Genomic DNA, 18,130 nt, shown 5'->3' with positions numbered 1-18,130 from the left:
CTAGTAATGTAGGTAATCGGGTATGAAAGAAAAACAACAACAACAACAACTTGGGACCAGTCGCTGACTTATTAGAAGAATCTGCTCTTTATTCAGTCGACGCATTTTGACACTGGGCATCCAGGTTCTGAAAGCACGTTGAAATATAGTGAGTGCTTTTATTCTCTAACAACAAAACTGAAAAACACAAGTGAAAAAAAAAAAAGAAAAAAGTACAGTACAGTATTTGATTGATCGCCACCAGAGGACGCTATCACCACTATAAACTACAATGTGCCTTTATTCTATAATACAATTAAGCTTTTTCCCAAAAAATGGTAAAAAAAAAAAAGGCATAATGTTTGTAATAACTATTTTTAAGAAAAGTCTGATCAGACATTCATATATTTGTTAATTCTGTCTCCTCTACACAGTACATAGACTACAATAAACCTACGTTAGGGCTAAAAGTAATATTTTGGTAATTTTTTGATTAATCCATTACTGTGAAAAATGTCTATCACAAGATCCCAGAGCCGAAGGTGACGTCTTCAGATTGCTGTTCCCGCACTGCTGCACTTCCTGGGGTTATGATGACGACGGCTGATTAATCTTTCTAAATGTTGTCACACTACTCAAACGGTGTAACCGTCTCATCGTTTGAGTAGTGGGACTCAAACCGGCACCTGGAGCACACCGGACGTACTGTACGGACCAAGGGAGCAATGCAGTGAATAGGATTTTTTTTTTTTTTTCTTTTAAAAACAAAACTTTCTGCTTTTCTGAGGAGTTAACGAGCCTCAGTGCCTGGAAACGTAGAAAACAAAGGGCGTCACACGCTACAGGTGCGTGTTGCCCTTTGACTGATTGGTGAAAGGGGGAAAAAATGCCCATCACGGTTTCTCAGAGCCTCAGGAGACATTTTCAAAAAGAAATTCTTGTTTTTGTTCCGTCCAAAACGGAAAAAATATTCAAGTTACAGAAGAAGAAAAGCAGCAACTCCTCACACTTTAGAAGCTGGAACCAGTGAATGTTTAATTTAATGTCAGTTTCAGATTTAATGTCAGTTAGTTCTCTGGCTTTTAAATGAGCAATTCATTCCCGACTCACATTAAAGTTAGCCAAGCAATTTCAAAAATCTTTGACAGCAAATTAGTGCTGTACGCCGTACAGGCCGTAAAGCCCTTGTAAGGGAAGTTTGTGATTGGTTGTACAGCTAATAATCATTCACTGGACTTGACTTTGCTTCGAGAAAATATCACCTACGTGTGTTTGTGGGGGACTTTGTTTGGGAGGCTCTATCAGCAAAGAGGAGCATTTACTGGTCCGAGAGTGAGACCGAACTGCAGGGTATCGGCGTTTTCAACAGTTTAATGGGGAAAAGAACCCGATCACGCCGTGCGCGTAACCGTGGAGTAACGGGAGACGAGTCTAGATAAGGCTGGGAACAGAAAGAGAATCAGTCCCGTCAGGGCAGGAGACACACCAACGCCCACAATCCTCCTCCCCACCAGGAGGAGCAGGGCAGCCAGCATGGGGCAGGCCTCATGTCAGGTGACGGCATTCAGGTTCTGGACTCCGTCGGTTGGGGTGAAGAACTGGACTTTAGGCGTGACGAGCCCCGAGTTGTTCCTGCGCAGGCTCCCGCTGCTTCCCGCGCCTTTGCGCATGGAGTTGTTGCGTCTCATGGAGTTGCGCTTCCTCAGCGAGTTCTGGTGCGACAGTTCGCTCTTCTGGAGGGTCTGGATTAAGATGGACGGCTTCTCGTCCAGCTCTCTGGCGCTGTACAGCGGCGTCGCTACCTTCAAAGAACAAAAACGGGAAATGTGTCTGTCCCCTGGCAAATGATGCTTACTTTTTCTAAATGAGTGGGAACGTGCCGCACATTTAGCGTCAGATGAAACAGCAGTCGAAACCAGATAACCACAGAAGCCCAGAAATAATGGGCCCAAAATGAAAAGGTTACGATCTTCAGTCCTTTTGATGCACAAGAGATACTGAGCCAAAGTTACAGGGGCACAAACATGGCAGACTATTTTTTTGGCATGAAAAAGGGAATGTGAAGCCCGTAGCGGGACCTTCTGTGTGGAAAAGACTTTGGAGCCGTAGCTGCAAGCCTGAACCAATTTTATGTCGACAGCTGTCGCAGTGATATGAGGATCCTAAAGTGCTTTGCACAGATTGAATCAGGAGACTCGGAGCTTTCAAACAATGTGTAATTTTGTCAAGGCCGTGTGACGACCGAGTCCGGCACAGGCCGCAGGGCACCGGAGGTAGCGCTAGCATAAGCCAACTCATCCCACGGGCGGGGACGGTGTGTTTTAAAAAGGTTCAGCTGAGTTCAGACAGACACAGAGCTTTCCTGGGCGGAGACAAACCCAGACCAGAGAGTCTGCAGCCATGTTGGCGGCTCTGTGAGCATGTGCTCTGGGCTAAATGCTAACATCAGCACAGCGACGATGCTAACACGCTGATTGTGTAGCAGGATTCATGTTTACTATCTGAAACTGCCATTTTCTTGTTTCTTTTTTTTGTCAACCATCTTAAATTATGCTAATCAGATAAGATATGGAGAGATTTCAGTCTGGACCCGAGTGGTAACAACAGGGGAGGAAAAAGAAAAAGAAAAAAATCAGCGATAGAAGGAAGCATCAGTCCGATTTTATGTAAATATTACCAAGGCTTCAGATCAGATCAGCTGCTTAACCTTTACCTTGACTGTGTTGCCAAACTTGGAGTAGTCCACGGAGTAGACGCCCTCCTCCTCCGTCACAATGGGCACGAAGCGGTGACCCCACTGGATCTCGTCCGACACGTAGGAGGTCCGGGCCTGTGTGGTGATCCCCGTCGTCTCCACCACCCCCTCCAAGATGACGATCACCTCCAGGTCGCTGCACTGCAGCTCCATGGCTGACAGGTCGTACAGCGGGCTGAGAGCGGAGACGGCACGCGTCAGGTAAGGAATCTGTGTGCGCTCGAGTCTTTTTTTTTTTTTTTACAGGTACGGACTACGCATTGTTGCTTATTGCCTTGAGGTGTATGCTCATATGTGTAGAATTGAAACCATGTGTTGAAAGTAGAGGCATGGCTCAGAGGCCCTAGGTCAAAGGTCCTCAGAAGGGGCCTTGCAGTTTGAAAAGAAAGTTTATGCTTTGTGATTGAAATCATATGCGAGTGACAGTTTTTAGGAAAACACCTGCCCTATTTAAGAGTCGGTGACCAAGGCTGGTTTTCAGAGCGGTTCATCGGCTTCACGCCCTCTCACGAGCAGATCTGCAGACGCTCGACTTGACGCCGTGCTTCTTTGTAATAAACCTTTATGTGCGATCAAGACGGTGTCAGCGGAGTCTCCTTCACCCTCCTCACATCATCATCACCATCTAATAAACTACAGCCTCAAGAATACTGAGCAGAAAATCGTCGGACATTCCCACGAGTCACCTCAGATCACAGGGTTTTTATTTTCCCTGTTTTACAGTTGCACTGTTGAGTTGCTCCCTTGTTTCGTTTTTTTTCTTCCTCATGAGCAATAAAAACGCCGGTTGCTGCTTAAAGCTGGCGTCTTGGCTTCATACTGCGTATTTTCAATCCATAGCTTCTGCTTTCTGTTGCCTGATCTACTGTACTCTCTCTGCCCGCCTCTGTCAAACTGCATCTGAGCGGGTACAGAGCATGCGGCGTATTCGTGCTGGAAAAGTGACAGAGTTAAGTAGTGCCTGATTTTCGAGTAGATTTACGCTATTGTCCAGCAGATGGACCTAGTGACACGCTACCCTGCCTGACGTCCAAGCGTCCATTTATTAAAAACACTGTGCTCAGTGGTTTCCAACCTCTCTGGCTTGTGGTCCGATTGCATCCCCTCCAACACAAGCTGTGAGCAGTTAAAAAAAAAAAAAAAAAATCTGAGGAAACCCCTCACCGTTCGGCCTCGGGTTAGACTAGCGAAACCAGATCCACGTCGGAGCAGACCCTGAGCCCCTGTACCTGTTTTTGTCAATGACGTGGCAGATGATGAGCGGAGCCAGGAGGAACAGGCTGTTGCTGGCCACAGCGCTCTCCGTCTGGACGTCGATCTGGTGGATGGGTATCACCTCCCCCTCCGGCGTGGTTGTCTTCCTCACCACCTGCGGCACCAACAACGCTATGTCATTTCACGAGCGACCAATAATGGCGGGAGGGGGGAGGGGACCAATAGTAACTCCCCCTACTTTAACGTTGAACTACGACATAGAAGTGTGTCCCTTGGTTAAAAAACAGGTTTTCAAGCTGTGAGGCGACGCCTTATGGGCGGGGGGTAACAGGGATAGGTGTGTGCAGGTGTTCTAAAAACGACGGGAGGTCAGTTATTGTAACTCCCCCCCACCGACCTGGCCCAGTCAATCCCCGCGGCCACCAGAGGCGCAGCCCACGGCGGCAATTAAGGTGCTTTTCGGAGCCATAGCTCGGCCAGGTCTGGACACGCGGGCATGAAACCCATAGCTTTAGATTCAGTGCGACTCGCACTTCCCTAGGATATCGTTCTCTCCCATGTCCGCTGTGAATAAATACCCATCAATCCGCTTGGAAATCATAGGTCAAAAAAAAAGAAAAAAAGAAAAGGCGCTTCAGAACTTGCCTGAGAATTATCACATTTTTAAGTTTTCTTCACTACCACGTTAGTCCAGTGACGGATGTCTGGACTTCCGTGGGTGCACTGCAAACAGGAGCTGCTAACGGCTAATTCGGCTGCTCTTAATGGCGCCGGATATAGGGTCAAAAAATAAATAAATAAAAAGGACTCAAGTTGTAGTCCACTGTGAAACCTGCTGATTCCATGGCAACATCATACCCCCTTTTTACACCCCCAGAGAGTTATGGGAACTGTAGTCCCCAAACTTAGAAGTAAGGCAAAGAGCAATACCAGTCTTTACAGAAAACGCTAATGCTGCACTATCTGGGTTTTTTGTCGTTACGAAGGCTCAGGATGTCCCACCGACCCGGGGGGGGGCTAGACGGAACTTCCTGAGCCTGAGGATCAGACCTCTGGGCCAGGAGCGAAGTGGTTTAAACACCTGCAGCCTGACGGTGGCGCCTATGATCATGCTCTTCCTGAGATCCCCGATGCGAATCATGAAACACAGGTGGTTGTTCCGGACGGCGATCACGGCGTGACGGCTGAAGATCAACGTCTCCGCCCGGCGGTTCGACTGGGCCGTCTTCATGAAGATGCAGCCTGGAAGGGGGGGAGAAAGACGCATCGGTCACCAAAATGGCAGCCACCGGTGATGGGGATGTTTTCTGTGACTAAGGGCAACTGACACTTTTCATTGAATCATTGAATCATTGAATCTAGTAAAATCCAAAGGGGGGGGGGCTTCATAATCCCCGGGCTCGTTTAAAGGGCGGTTTCGGCGACACTTCCGGGTCTGCGAGTAGGGCAACGGCTGCACGCGTGGACCGGAAGAGTGTCTCACGGGGTCGCTCGGGTCAAACGGCAGGGATGCGAGCGGCAAAGGCGCCAATTCATGGTCACCATCACATCCAGACCATACGGGACAGAATTAACAAATATATGAATGTCTGATCAGACTTTTCTTAAAAATAGTTATTACAAACATTATGCCTTTTTTTTTTACCATTTTTTGGGAAAAAGCTTAATTGTATTATAGAATAAAGGCACATTGTAGTTTATAGTGGTGATAGCGTCCTCTGGTGGCGATCAATCAAATACTGTACTGTACTTTTTCTTTTTTTTTTTTTTCACTTGTGTTTTTCAGTTTTGTTGTATGAGAATAAAAGCACTCACTATATTTCAACGTGCTTTCAGAACCTGGATGCCCAGTGTCAAAACGCGTCGACTGAATAAAGAGCAGATCCTTCTAATAAGTCGGCGACTGATTGTTTTTCTTTCATACCCGATTACCTACATTACCAGAACACGCATGCACATGGGAATGCGTTCACCATCACATCCAGACCAAAAGCCACCGTGTCCTATCTGCCCCCCCCCGCCCCCCCTCTGAGGGAAGCGCAGGCTGAAACTCACCCAGCATGACGGCGTTGATGATCAGTCCCACTATGTTCTGCAGGATGAGGACGGTGATGGCGGTCGGACACTGCTCCGTTATCATGCGCCCCCCGAAGCCGATGGTCACCTGGACCTCGATGGAGAACAGGAAGGCCGAGGTGAACGACCTGGAGGGAGAGAGATTGCGGAGGAGTCAGACGGCCCCCTTGGCTCGTGGCTCGGGTTTAGGGGGGTTTAGGGGGACCCTTCCGAGTTTCCTCCCACCAGTTTCACTCCGCAAGGCAGAGTCTTTGGGATTTTGGCAGATAGGATGGGTTTATTTTTAGAATACGAGAAAAAAAAAAAATCTCCTGCAGTTTGAAATGTTTCTGATGTTTAGCAAATTTCTCTTTAAATCAGTTCATCCCTTTTTTTTTTTTTTCTGGAGGACATTTGCTCCCATTTAAGGCATCGCTTTGTTTGTTTGCTCAGCTCGTCAGTTATGAGAAGAAGCAGAACCGTTTTGCGAAGCGACAAAAAATATAAAAAAATAAAATAAAAACCACCGCAGTTTTACACCGAGCGCACACACACACACACACACACACACACACACACACACACACACACACACACACACACACACACACACACACAGCTCAATCCCATCTCCGATTGTTTGACCTGTTGCATCAGCGCATCTTACTGCGCCTCCAGGTGGAGCTAGTTTCAACCACTTACTATTTGGGGGGGGGGGCTCACCCTGGTGATGTGCAAGTGCCCTGAAACCGTGCTCAAGCCCGGTCAGCTGAGTCAGCGTACCGGTCACTTGCACCCAGTGCTGAGGGAGGGGGGCGCAAAAATGAGGGACGCAAACGCGTGGTTAAGGGTTTCCGAAGGGGAAACCCCCAGCAGGTCCGTGACCGTCTGGACACAGGTCCCGGGGCCACGGAGTCGTCGTTCTCCCCCTACGGACACTGGGCCGTAGCGGATGGAGGGAAGCCCGGCCCAGGTCCGCCGCCGCAGGGCTCTGTGGCAACCGGGCAAAGTAGCCTGGAGGGAGGACTGATTTTTCCCTACGGGGAAAAAAAACCGAAAACTTCCTCTCATAATTAACGCGTGTCGCTCCCTTCCCTCCTCTTCCTCTATCGAGTTTAAAAATGGGGAATGAGGAAGAAGAGGAGGAGGTGGGGTGGGGGGGGGCTGGGAGGTCTGGATCAAGTGAGGATGGATGGAGAGAGGAGAGAGAAAGAATTTTAGTGGCATCAAATCATCGTTAAACACACGGTAACAAATCCGAGCGGCACCCGAAACGCTCCCCCTTTACAGCACGGACCGGGGTCTGGGTCTCCCTTACTTGACTTGGGTGACGCAGTGGGTCCCGTTCCGCTGCTGGTCCAGGTCTCCGTGCGCGAACGCCACCAGCCACCAGCTCATGGCGAACAGCAGCCAACTGCTGACGAACGTGGTGGTGAAGATGACCAGCGTGAAGCGCCATTTCAGGTCGACCAGCGTGGTGAAGACGTCCTGCAGGAATCTGCCCTGCTCGCGGATGTTCTTGTGCGCCAGGTTGCACGCGCCGTTCTTGGCGATGAAGCGCGCCTTGTTCACGCGGTCGCGGAAGACCGGCTTGCGCGGCAAGCGGGACGCGAGCCCCGGCAGACCGAACTCCTCCGGGATGATGCTTTTCCTCGCCAACATCTTCTGCTGCTGCCGCCGCTGCTCCCGGTGGTCAAGGGCGGGGAGAGAGGGGGGGGGGGCGTCAAAGCGACTTCTCACGGTCCCTCTTCAGTGCGTCTTTACGCGCGGGCACAGCATGTCCACCTGCGGGAGAGACGCACACGCTCCTCCGCTGCCGTCGGCGCTCGGGGGGACGGACGGGTCTCGTGAGTTATCACAGCGCGCCGCCTCTGCTCAGCTCCTCCTGGGGCTGGGACGGGCTCCTCTCCCCCCGTTTGACGTAGACCAGCTTACGGAGTCCAGAACCCGGTCAGACCAGGGGGTGCTGCTGCCTTCACGGGCCGTTCGGGGACCGTCGGAAATCGCGGAAGCACACGTCGATCGCGCGCAGCCGAATCAAAGCGACCCGCAAAAGTCCTCGAAATACACGAGTCGCGTCTCAGCCAATGCGCGTCCCTTTCGAGCACCGTCCCCCCTGCGCTCACCCACTGGTTAACCCGTTACGCTTCTCCATCCTCCGCCGTCCCTCGAAGATTTCAAAGAGGTTTTCCAGGCAGGAACAGGTAGAGGCTCCTTCTCCCGACCGGGGCCAAGAGGGAAAAATCTGGATTATTGCGGTTTATTGGGCTGTTGTGTCACTCGAGTTGGGGGAAAAAAAAAAGAAAAGAAAAAACGGAAGTCCATCATCGCCCGGTCCTCATTTCCGAGTTTCAACAGGACGCGTGTAGTCCTTCACCAATGGTCCCGTGGCGGAGCCAGCAAACAGCAGCTTTTTGCTTTTCAATCCGCGGCAGGAAAAAACTGCAGCCAGGACGAAAACCGGACTAGAAGGACTGGAGCTGTGATGATTAGTCTGCCCCCCCCCACCCCCCATCCCCTCTCTCTCAGGGACCGACAGTTTTATAAGTTAGACCAGATAAGCTACAGGAATGGACTCCAGGCAGGATGAATGTCCATAAGCTTCAATATTAACGGTTTTCAACAAATTAACGATAATTAGAGGGAAGGAAGGAAAAAACAGAGCAGAGGTGAAATGAAGAACAGCTTCCAATTTTAATGTTTTAGAACAAAAATAAATCCCATCTTTAAAAAAGTAAACGTTACGACACATTTTCACGTTTACGCGTATGATGGAATATTCATCCGAAACTTTCTAAAAAAAAAAAAAAAAAAAGGTTTTCTCTTACACGTGGACTTGATAGAAAAGCGACGTGTCATAAACCCTTTCGATTCTCCATCGGGTTCATATTTAGCCACTGAAGACTTGAGACACCAGGGGGCGCCATTTAGCAATATATCGTGCGTCGGACGGTGAGTTGGTGAGTTGTCACGCACTGCAGGTTTAAGAAAGAAAGAGAAGCCTCCACTTCACTCAGAACCATTTTATTATCATTTCAAGTGTTAAGAAAAAAAAAAAAGAAAAAAAAAAAGAAGCACACATAATAATACTTTGCTATAAGTTTAAAAATTCTTACAAGCTACTAAATACAGAATCGCCACTTATACATTTAGACTTTTAAAAATGACCGAAACTTGACCTGTGTTTCTGAAAATTAGATTTTTTTTTAAAGTAAGATGTGAATTCATGAGGACAAAAAAAAAAAAAAATCTGTCTGCATAGCTCTGATCGTGTGTGTAGATGGAAATTAACCCACATTTCCAACCACGTGTTTGGTTTAAAATATGAAACTTTACGTCTCTTTACATTTGTTTGTTTTTCCCAAAACTAAAAAATTGGAAAGTCGATGTTGGGGGAAAAAAAAAAAAAAGAAAGCACTTCTAACAGTGTACATAAAGTTACATAGAGAACACAGAGCTCCTTTAGAAATAACTGCTACTGAAATATCAACACGTCAACACGGAAACATGCGTCCTGCCTTTCATTGAAGTAGTAAAATCTGTCCTCCTCCTGTCCTACAACAGTATAAAAAGAAAATTTGTCTTTCCACCCTTTTTTTTTTTCCTTTTCACCTGTCGTCTATTTTTGCAAACCGACACCCTCTCATGGACAAATGTGGCTCGGGGTGTGTGAAACGGAGAATTTACAAGGTGGCAGCCGGCAGGTTCAGGCCGGTGAATGCACAGACGAAAGCACAGAAGCTGCAGTGGAAACACACAAGTCCACGCACACGCACACACACACACACACACACACACACACACACACACACACACACACACACACACACACACACGAACTAAACTAAACAAAAGATTTATTAAATGTACTTTTAGCCAAGGGCAGGAAAAAAAAAAGGGGGGGGGGGGTGAATGAGGATGAAAGAAAGATGAAGAACCCTCAGTCAGTAACAGAGGAGGAGATGGAGAAGGAGAAGTTGGAGAAACTGCAGAGACTGATGTAAAAAAAAAAAAAAAAATAGAACAGCGAACAGGAGAAAGACGTCAATAGAGAGAAAAATGAAAAACAAACTCCTGGTACAGCCTGTAGTGTGCTTCCATGATTGTGATCAACGAGTGGCTCAAGTGCTACGATTAATCCCTATCAGCTCCTTGTGTGTGTAGTTTATGACTAACAAGGAGTTGTGTAAGATTGGAAATAAACCCACTGAGCTGGAAAACTGAGAGTTTGACATGTTAAAGGGAAATTAAAAAAAAAAAAAAAAGATGCAGGCAGAAATCTTGGCAAAAGAATCTTTTTGGCAATCAGTCTGTACAGTACATAGTCATTGTAAAATGTCACTGAAGAGCAAAGTAAGTATAATCGATACACAATAATACAAAGGGACAATAGCACCGCTCCCAGAGAGATGGAACAAATGAGTCTGGAAAAAAAAAACTGAGAAACATACTGAGACAGTTTGTATCAACACACTGAACTGTAACTGTAAACTGTGAATTTGTAAGTGAAACGAGTGCAAATATAATATTACATAATAGTCCGGCTCATAACCTCCTCATAAAACGAAGGGAAGTGTTTTTACACTTCAATTTTTTTTTTTTTTTTTTTTGCTTTCTACGCATTAAACAAGCGAAATATAACATGTTGATAAGTTTGCTTTACAGATGCCGCTGTGTGGCTATTGTTACCGTTGGAGGGAGTCAGGCTAGCTGCCGCCCCCCCCCCCGTTTCCAGTCTTTATGCTAAGCTAAGCTAACCAGCTGCTGGCTGTGGCTTCATATTCCAACATACAGATGCAAAAGTGGCATAAATTTTCCTCCACCAGATGACGAATAAGCGGTATTAGCAAAAATTTCAAACTATTCCTTTAAAGGAATAATCACGTCGGCCTTCATGTTTATGAGCGTCTCGCAGTGATAATCCCCAAATCCCCAAATCCCCAAATCCCAGCCCGTTATGGAAGTAAAAACCCTGTTAACTGTTTGCCTGGAGACATTTACAACATTTGGATGAGAATTAATACTCTCTCAGGTGAATCTTCAATAAAAACAATACAACAACAAAAAAAAAAAAAAAAGGCTAGTTAACTGAAAAAAAAAACAAAAAACAAAAAAAAGGTAAAAGTGTGTCCGCATAAAACCTGTGTAAACTACAAGTCCCATGGAGCACTGGAGAATCATCACTATTTGGATTCTTTGAGGGTGGCAGGCTGCACAAGTGGCAAGCTGCAAATACCACAATCTGTTTACTCCCGCAGCTTTGAGTTCTCGTACGCATCTTATGCGTCATGATGCAGACGAACGTCACTATTCAAGCGGTATGACTCGGTTTTTGAATTTCCTGCCTCCAAGAAACAAGAGAGAGCCCATCAGCTGTCCCACTGACCCCCCATGTTATTTTAGCTCTGAGACTCTTGAGCCAAAACACAAATGTGGGGACTTTTTTTTTGTTTTTGTTTTTTAAAAAGGTCATTTTGGACTTTATCTACACAAACGACACGACTACATCTTCAGCATAGTCTTGTTTCTGTGATCCGACCTATAGTTTTGGTGCCTTCGCCGTACAAGGCAAACCTGGCAAACGTCTGGGCAAACAGTTACCTATTCGCGCATCCAGCAGACATGGGAGCAAACATTTGCATTCACCATGAGCTGAGCTGAAAAACACCCGGCTCTTTAGCCGCTAAGCGCTCCACTATGTTCGCCAGCTAGTAGGCTGACTGACGGCCCAGTTTTGTGGGCTGGAAAACCAAAACAAAGCTAAAAGTGGCTTAAAAAAAAAAAAAAAAAAAAAAGTAAGTAGACCTGTGGGTGAATTATATTACATAGTGACTCACTGGTTACATGGTTAAAATTATTGACTGAGGCAGCTTTTAAGTCGCAAGCTTCAAGTCTGAGCTCTGAAGAAATCTCTCAAGGTGTCGGGAGCTCACGCTGGGTGTCTATTGTCCCCGCGGATAACAAGTTCAGCAAAGCATGACCACAGACAGACAGCAGGTTCACCGGCTCCGTACCGAGCCGTGAGACACCCTACAGTGTTTGTACTAGTGTAGGCACAGATATACAACCGACAGGACAAAGTATCAACCCTACTTTGGAGAATAAAGATGGTAGTGTGCCAGAAACAAGACCCACCTTTTACCAAATCAAAACATGTCTACTCACAAAATATTAGGTATTTTTGAAATGAGAAGTTACAGTAGGTGTTAGGTTTTGTTTGTTTTTTTTAAGATGTTTTTTTCTTCAGTGATTTTTTTTTGATTAACTTAAATTTACAGATGTAAAATATAATAAATGCCGAATCACAAAGATTGAGTGACTTGTTCAGTTAACCCTGTGGACTCAAAAGTTGTAAACTGTAGGAGCACGACGTTCCCTCGCAGCTTATCCCGATTTATTCCGGCACCGAAATGTAGCTTACCAGCAACCCTGTGCAAAAAACGCGGCGATCAATTGACATTACGAAACGTGGTTTTGGTATTAAAAATCAACCATTTTTCCTGCTTGAACATGAATTTGAAATTTGAATTTCATTTTGTTTCTGGCACACTTCCGCCCTCTTCCCAGCGAAGTCGGCAAAGATGCGATGCTCCCTTCGTTTCTCTGATCGTGACAGTTTTGCTGTTGCGTCAAAGATGGCTGCTGCGGATGTTCCAGTGCAATCTTTGCCATACTGACGTCATGTTTGATCGTAAACTGCGAAAGGACGTAAAGGTCAAGTCTCGTGTCGGAAATCCCAAGTAGGAAAGCGGACTTTGCGAGGCCCGATGTCTCCTCGTTGGTTTGAAGAAATGCTCCAAAAAACAGGCGGGAAAAAAAGATGTCCGCAAATCCACGGAAGCAGAGTTCCTCTGCCGGACTTGTTCAGAAGTAGGCGCTATCAGTCGATGAAACACTTCAGGATAACAGGAAGCGCCGGCAGAGTCACCCTTGGCTATCGCCAGCTTGGATTTGGGCACGGTGGCTTCAAGTCGTAGGCAAAGGGACGTCAGCCCGTCCTTCCCCGAACCTCCGGCGCCACGTGAACGCGGCACCGGACTCAGCCCGATGCAGCAAAACCGTTTCATCATAATCTCTGCCGAGCACAGCAGTAATATCAGCTCTATCAGTATTACCTCCAAAGGCGGAACCTAACATCCGAATGTAGCACGTACCACACCAGGGTCTAAAATATCAAGGTTTAAAATCCTTTACAGCGAGAGAGACTTCGCGTTGCGCTGATGCATGCAGCGCAACGCGCGGAAACACTGGCCAAAGCCAACATTCCACAATTTTAAAGGGATTTATAAGAACACGTTTCTCCCTTCCTTGTTATTGCATAATACAGGTGGTAAATAGATACAGGTGGTGCATAATTGAATTTTTTTTTTTTTTTTTTTTTTAATATATACAGACAAGATATCTAAAGAATTCTGAAGATCTTTTCGGGACCTTAAGGTTCAGCTCAGTCTAAAACTATTCAATTAACAACTCGGCTGTATAAATGACCTGAAGCGAAATCCCATCAAATCAACCATCAAGCCCCATCATTTCTATTTTAATGCACTGGATAAGGCTACGTTTTTCCCCCGTATTTTTGACAAAACTCCCCTGAAAAGACCAAAACCAACAATGCAGCACCATCCTGACCAGGAATGGAAGGTAATTATTCCCAGTCCTAGATCACAGCAAAGATCCGATCTGTTAAAGGGTCGGTTCACACAGATTATTAACCAAAAAAAATGTCTCACTAACCTGTAGCGGTATCTATCCATGCAGATAGTTTTGGTTTTATTTGCCCGGGTTTTCAGATTTTCTAAGCTTTCAGCCCCACGCTGCCAACGCAATGCAAGTGGCATCTCATTTATGGTGGTCAGGGCGCTAAAAAAAGTCGCAGTTACAAAATTCAACAGCGACAGAGACGATGTCTACGCTGCTGAGACTAAATCCGCAGACCTCACCGTGGACAGTTTCCACAGAGACCATTTCTTCGGGTGATAGACGTTCCGATGAAAACTGTTCACAGGGAGGCTCGATCATGATAAATGTAACTTTCAGATGCTGTTATTTTTATTCACCTGCACTGCATTGGGGTGATGCTGGAAATCTCAAAACCTGGACAAATAAAAAAAAAAATTTCCCATTTCTTGTAAAACCCGATCTAGTCATTAGCGTTCTAAGAACACAATTTTTTATTCATTTTTTTAATCTTTCATATTTCCACTGTAACTTCGAGCTTTTGCTAAATTCCTACAGTGTCATTGCGAATTTCGGATAAACCAACTGATGGACTCGACCATCAGTTTATCGGCCGTATCATAAATGGTGTGTAGACGTGACATGTCTCGAAAGGGGCAGTATTCAACCGACTGACTGAATGGTTCAAGTGCCGGCCTGTTAAAACAAACTGACTGGTGACTGATGGTGTTTTCTGGGTCCGTTTTCCCGTCCACTGAAAACACAGATACGCTTCTTGCAAAAGAAGCGGCGTATTATTGGCTTCACTGGAGTGAAGTGTCACAGACGTCTGTCCACCTCATCAAAAAAAAAAAAAAAAATAGTAATAATAGATCAAAGTTTGAAAAAAAAAATCAAATAAAAAGGAGTAGAGTAGATCAACCAACTGATCCGAATGCTGACAGTTTGTGTGTCTACATGTCGGCTTTGACGAACGAAGCGAACATCCCGTCCTCCTGCTCCAAAAGAGTCTCAGGTTTGTCATACTCCAAAATGTTGCCCCGCTTCATCACAATGACCAGATCAGCTGTCAGGATGGTGTGGACACGGTGCTGGAGACACAGAAGAGGGACACAAAACACAAAGACAATTTAGGTTGTGGTAAAACGGTAAAGACAGTGATGACAGAGATGCTCCCTGGCCCACACATTTACGTCGCTGATCATTGATACCACTACTTTCCAACAGGTTTCAGTTCCAACGCTATAGCCTTCAACTAGCCCTTTCGACCAACTGGTTGGTCGGAATTTCCATGTCAGTCTTGACAGTTTCGGTAGAGCTTTATGGAAACCAAATGAACACGATTGGTAGCAACCTTGGGCATTTCGTAAGGGGCACCCCAGGAAAACTGGTCTAATGTGAAAGCCAATGTCTCCAAATCGAATTAGGTTTTGAAAGTCCCCTTAACTCTCGCGACATTGTCAAAGCGAGATAATGTCATGATTTCTGCTCCATCATATTATTTTGTCACCTGCCACGAGTTTGTTTGTCTTTGAATACGAGTGTTTCTACCACAGGAACTTTCCCAGGGGCCCGAAACCTTTTTGAGAACCCTTACGTGTGGAATTTCTGACCAACTGGAAGGACACTCGGGGGTAAAATACAAGGCTAAATCTCCTGGTATACATGGGACGACCTTGGGATACCCCCCCCCTTCAGATTACTGAAGAAAATTATATCTGAGTGTGTTTTTGCTTGCAGCACAACCTTAACATTAAACAAGTGGCATTTATGTTGAATAGAAGGGTACTTGGACATGCTCTAATATAATCCTGCAAGCACTTTAGGACATTTTAAATTCAATTAACGCAATAAATAATGTCACCGCACGGTAGGCTGTGGCCAAATGGCAATGAATGTACATGAATTACCTATAGTAGAGCATGCAGTATTTTTTTTTTCGGTACCAACCAGGCTCTCAATGGCAGTAAGGCTGCAGCAGACCCAGACCCAGACCCAGACTCAGACTCAGACTCAAGCTCTGACTCAGCCAGGAAGAGTAGAAAAAAAAACAAAAAAAAAAGGTGGAAAATTGGAAAGGGGAGAAAAGACAGAAGAGAGTCGAGCTGAGCCACAGTGGTCTGTGCTGAACCGGGTCTACTTGTGAGTCCTCACTAGCACACTGAAGAGGGTCTCCTCCTGTGCTAGCAGGTTGGGACCCGAGTCACTCTCCACCAAGATCCCCGAGGAGAAGACCAACACCTGCTCGGCGTCCAAGATAGAGGACACACGGTGCTGGTGGCAGGACAAAGGCACGGGGAGGAGAGACAGTGGAAAGGGTAGAAAAAAAAATCATAGATAAGAGGAAATGGGAGAGATGGATGGAGTAAAGTGTGGAAGGACAGAGAGTTGAGAGCACAGAAAAAGCGGAAGAATAGGAGGAAATAAGGGTAAAAGAGAAAGGAAATGCAGAGAAATGGGAAGTATAACAAAGAAAAGAAAAAAGATGGAGAAGAAGAAAGCACATGCCAGATGAAATGAGAGAAAAGAAGGAGAGGGAAATTATTGAAGGAAAAATGAAGATGAATATGGAAAGGTGAAGAGGTGGGTGAAAGAAAGAGGAATGGTCAAGAAGGGTAGAATAAGACAGTGGGAGGAAAGAAAGCAAACAAACAGGACAAGATAGTATCACAGAAGTCAGAAAAAAGGAAAGCAGATGTGTGAAATAAGTGGCCAAGTGGACTGACTTTACACTAAAGACACTAATTGCTTTTTGAATATTATATATATGTTACATATGGAAAAATAGCAAGGTAAAGAAAGAGGAGAAGGATGCCTACGGCAGCCTGAAGGAGAATATTTCGAGATAGATGCACAAAGAGCTCAAAGCAAAAGAGCCATTTATCTGTATCCATCAGCACAGAACAAGCCTAGAGCCTCAGATAGCTGCAGTCGTAATTCGTATCCCCTCTGTCACATTTATGCAAACAAAACCAACGGGAGAACAGACTGAAGGACTTACTGCGATTGTAACGACTGTTCTGTCTGCAAATGCTGTCATCACAACTTTTTGTAAGATATTCTCCTGCAAGGACAGAAAGAGAAAAACAGCATTGACATTATTTAAAAGGTAATAATAATGAAATGGTGTCATTTGTGGCGCTGTGGTTCTCAGTAGGAGAGGTAGGGCAATAATGATATTGGTTTCAGGTAGATGTAAGTTTCCAAACGAGGCTCAGTGGCTGTATAAAAATGTACTGAGTCAAACCATGTTTAAAACGTCATGTTATATCATGTATTAGGTATTTAATTTATGACAAAGATGTGAATATGTACTTTAAACAATTCTTGTCTATTTGTTATTTGCAGGTTTCCATGTGTTTCTGGTGATAAGTGATATTTCAGATGGGTAATTTCTTTACAATAACGATGAACTTTCTTTTTGACACCAGAAGCTTATTTCAGTGTAATTCTATAAACGGAGAATGTTGTAAATAAGAGGCACTTGGATTGCCCGGTTCACAAGAGACATCAGTTTCCTCCTAATTAAGCCAATTAGCAAAGATTTTTCACACTAACGTGTTCGTCTTTGCACACTACATAACAGAGTCACAGAATAAATGAGTCAACAGGGTCACAGAGTAACAGTCACAGAGTAACAGTCACAGAATAAAAGAGTCACAGAATAAAAGAGTCACAGAATAAAAGAGTCAACAGAGTCACAGAGAAAAAGAGTCACTGAGAAAAAGAGTCACAAACAAAAAAGAGTCACAGAGTAACAGAGTCACAGAGTAACAGTCACAGAGAAAAAGAGTCACAGAGTAACAGAATCACAGAGTCCAACATGATGACATAATGTCTCGCATGTACAATGGTGGCAGGATAAAAAAATGAATTAAGGAGGAAGCTTCTCCAGGTGCCTGTAAGTACTATGGTCTCAAACAACTGAGAACCGTACATTATCTGATATGACACACAAACATACACACCGTTGCCATGTCTATAGATGCTGTGGCTTCATCCATGATGAGGATGCTGCTCTTTCTGACAAAAGCTCTGGCCAGACAGAAGAGCTGCCTCTGACCGACGCTGAAGTTCTCGCCGCCTTCTGTCACGACGGCATCTGGACACAAACAGAACCTCATAAAACAGCAGACACACGGTTAAACAGCAAACTACTCATCACCTCTTCATGCTAACCGATGTACGCTGCAGGGCTTCAAAACTGTTGGTGCAGTAAAACTAATCTTATCTTCAGCTGGGGACTTTTATTTGAGTACCTAGGCCTCCGGGCAGAGCCTTCACCATGTTCTTCAGCTGGGCGATCTCTAGCGCCTCCCAGAGTCGGTCGTCAGTGCACGTCCTCTCTGGGTCAAGGTTAAACCTGCGACAAGGGGACACAACTTACACTGGGTTTGTGTGTTTTTAAACGACAGCGTGTCAAGATGATGCTGAGCAGGTGCTTCTGCT

At 45.6% G+C, this 18,130-nt stretch overlaps 2 protein-coding genes across 8 annotated transcripts in view; both read right to left on the bottom strand.

Moving 5' to 3' along the window:
• Positions 1–41: 41 nt before the first annotated feature.
• On the bottom strand, positions 42–7,700 carry kcnj8 (potassium inwardly rectifying channel subfamily J member 8). The gene is made up of 6 exons (XM_040150424.1): positions 7,323–7,700; positions 6,005–6,153; positions 5,031–5,191; positions 3,964–4,103; positions 2,693–2,909; positions 42–1,781 (listed from the first exon to the last, which is right to left on the bottom strand). Exons 1-6 carry the CDS (start codon positions 7,664–7,666, stop codon positions 1,530–1,532), a joined length of 1,263 nt encoding a protein of 420 aa, XP_040006358.1. The 5' UTR covers positions 7,667–7,700; the 3' UTR covers positions 42–1,529.
• Positions 7,701–14,558: 6,858 nt separating this feature from the next.
• The window catches only part of abcc9 (ATP-binding cassette, sub-family C (CFTR/MRP), member 9), a 59,174-nt gene continuing 55,602 nt past the window's right edge, over positions 14,559–18,130 (bottom strand). For 6 of the 7 annotated variants that reach the window (XM_040148134.1, XM_040148143.1, XM_040148183.1 and 3 more), the window contains 4 exons: positions 17,941–18,044; positions 17,650–17,783; positions 16,683–16,745; positions 14,635–14,772 (listed from right to left, as the gene is read on the bottom strand). In XM_040148134.1, coding sequence (XP_040004068.1) covers positions 14,635–14,772; positions 16,683–16,745; positions 17,650–17,783; positions 17,941–18,044 — 439 coding nt within the window. Of the gene's footprint in view, positions 14,773–16,682; positions 16,746–17,649; positions 17,784–17,940; positions 18,045–18,130 lie in introns of all 7 variants that reach the window. The other variant, XM_040148173.1, reaches the window with a different exon arrangement.

This window comes from Xiphias gladius, chromosome 2, assembly GCF_016859285.1.
Source record: "Xiphias gladius isolate SHS-SW01 ecotype Sanya breed wild chromosome 2, ASM1685928v1, whole genome shotgun sequence".
In the NCBI taxonomy this organism is placed as follows: Eukaryota; Metazoa; Chordata; class Actinopteri; order Istiophoriformes; family Xiphiidae; genus Xiphias; species Xiphias gladius.
The sequence above is the reverse complement of the archived record's forward strand: the minus strand, read 5'-3'. Positions and strand labels throughout refer to the sequence as shown.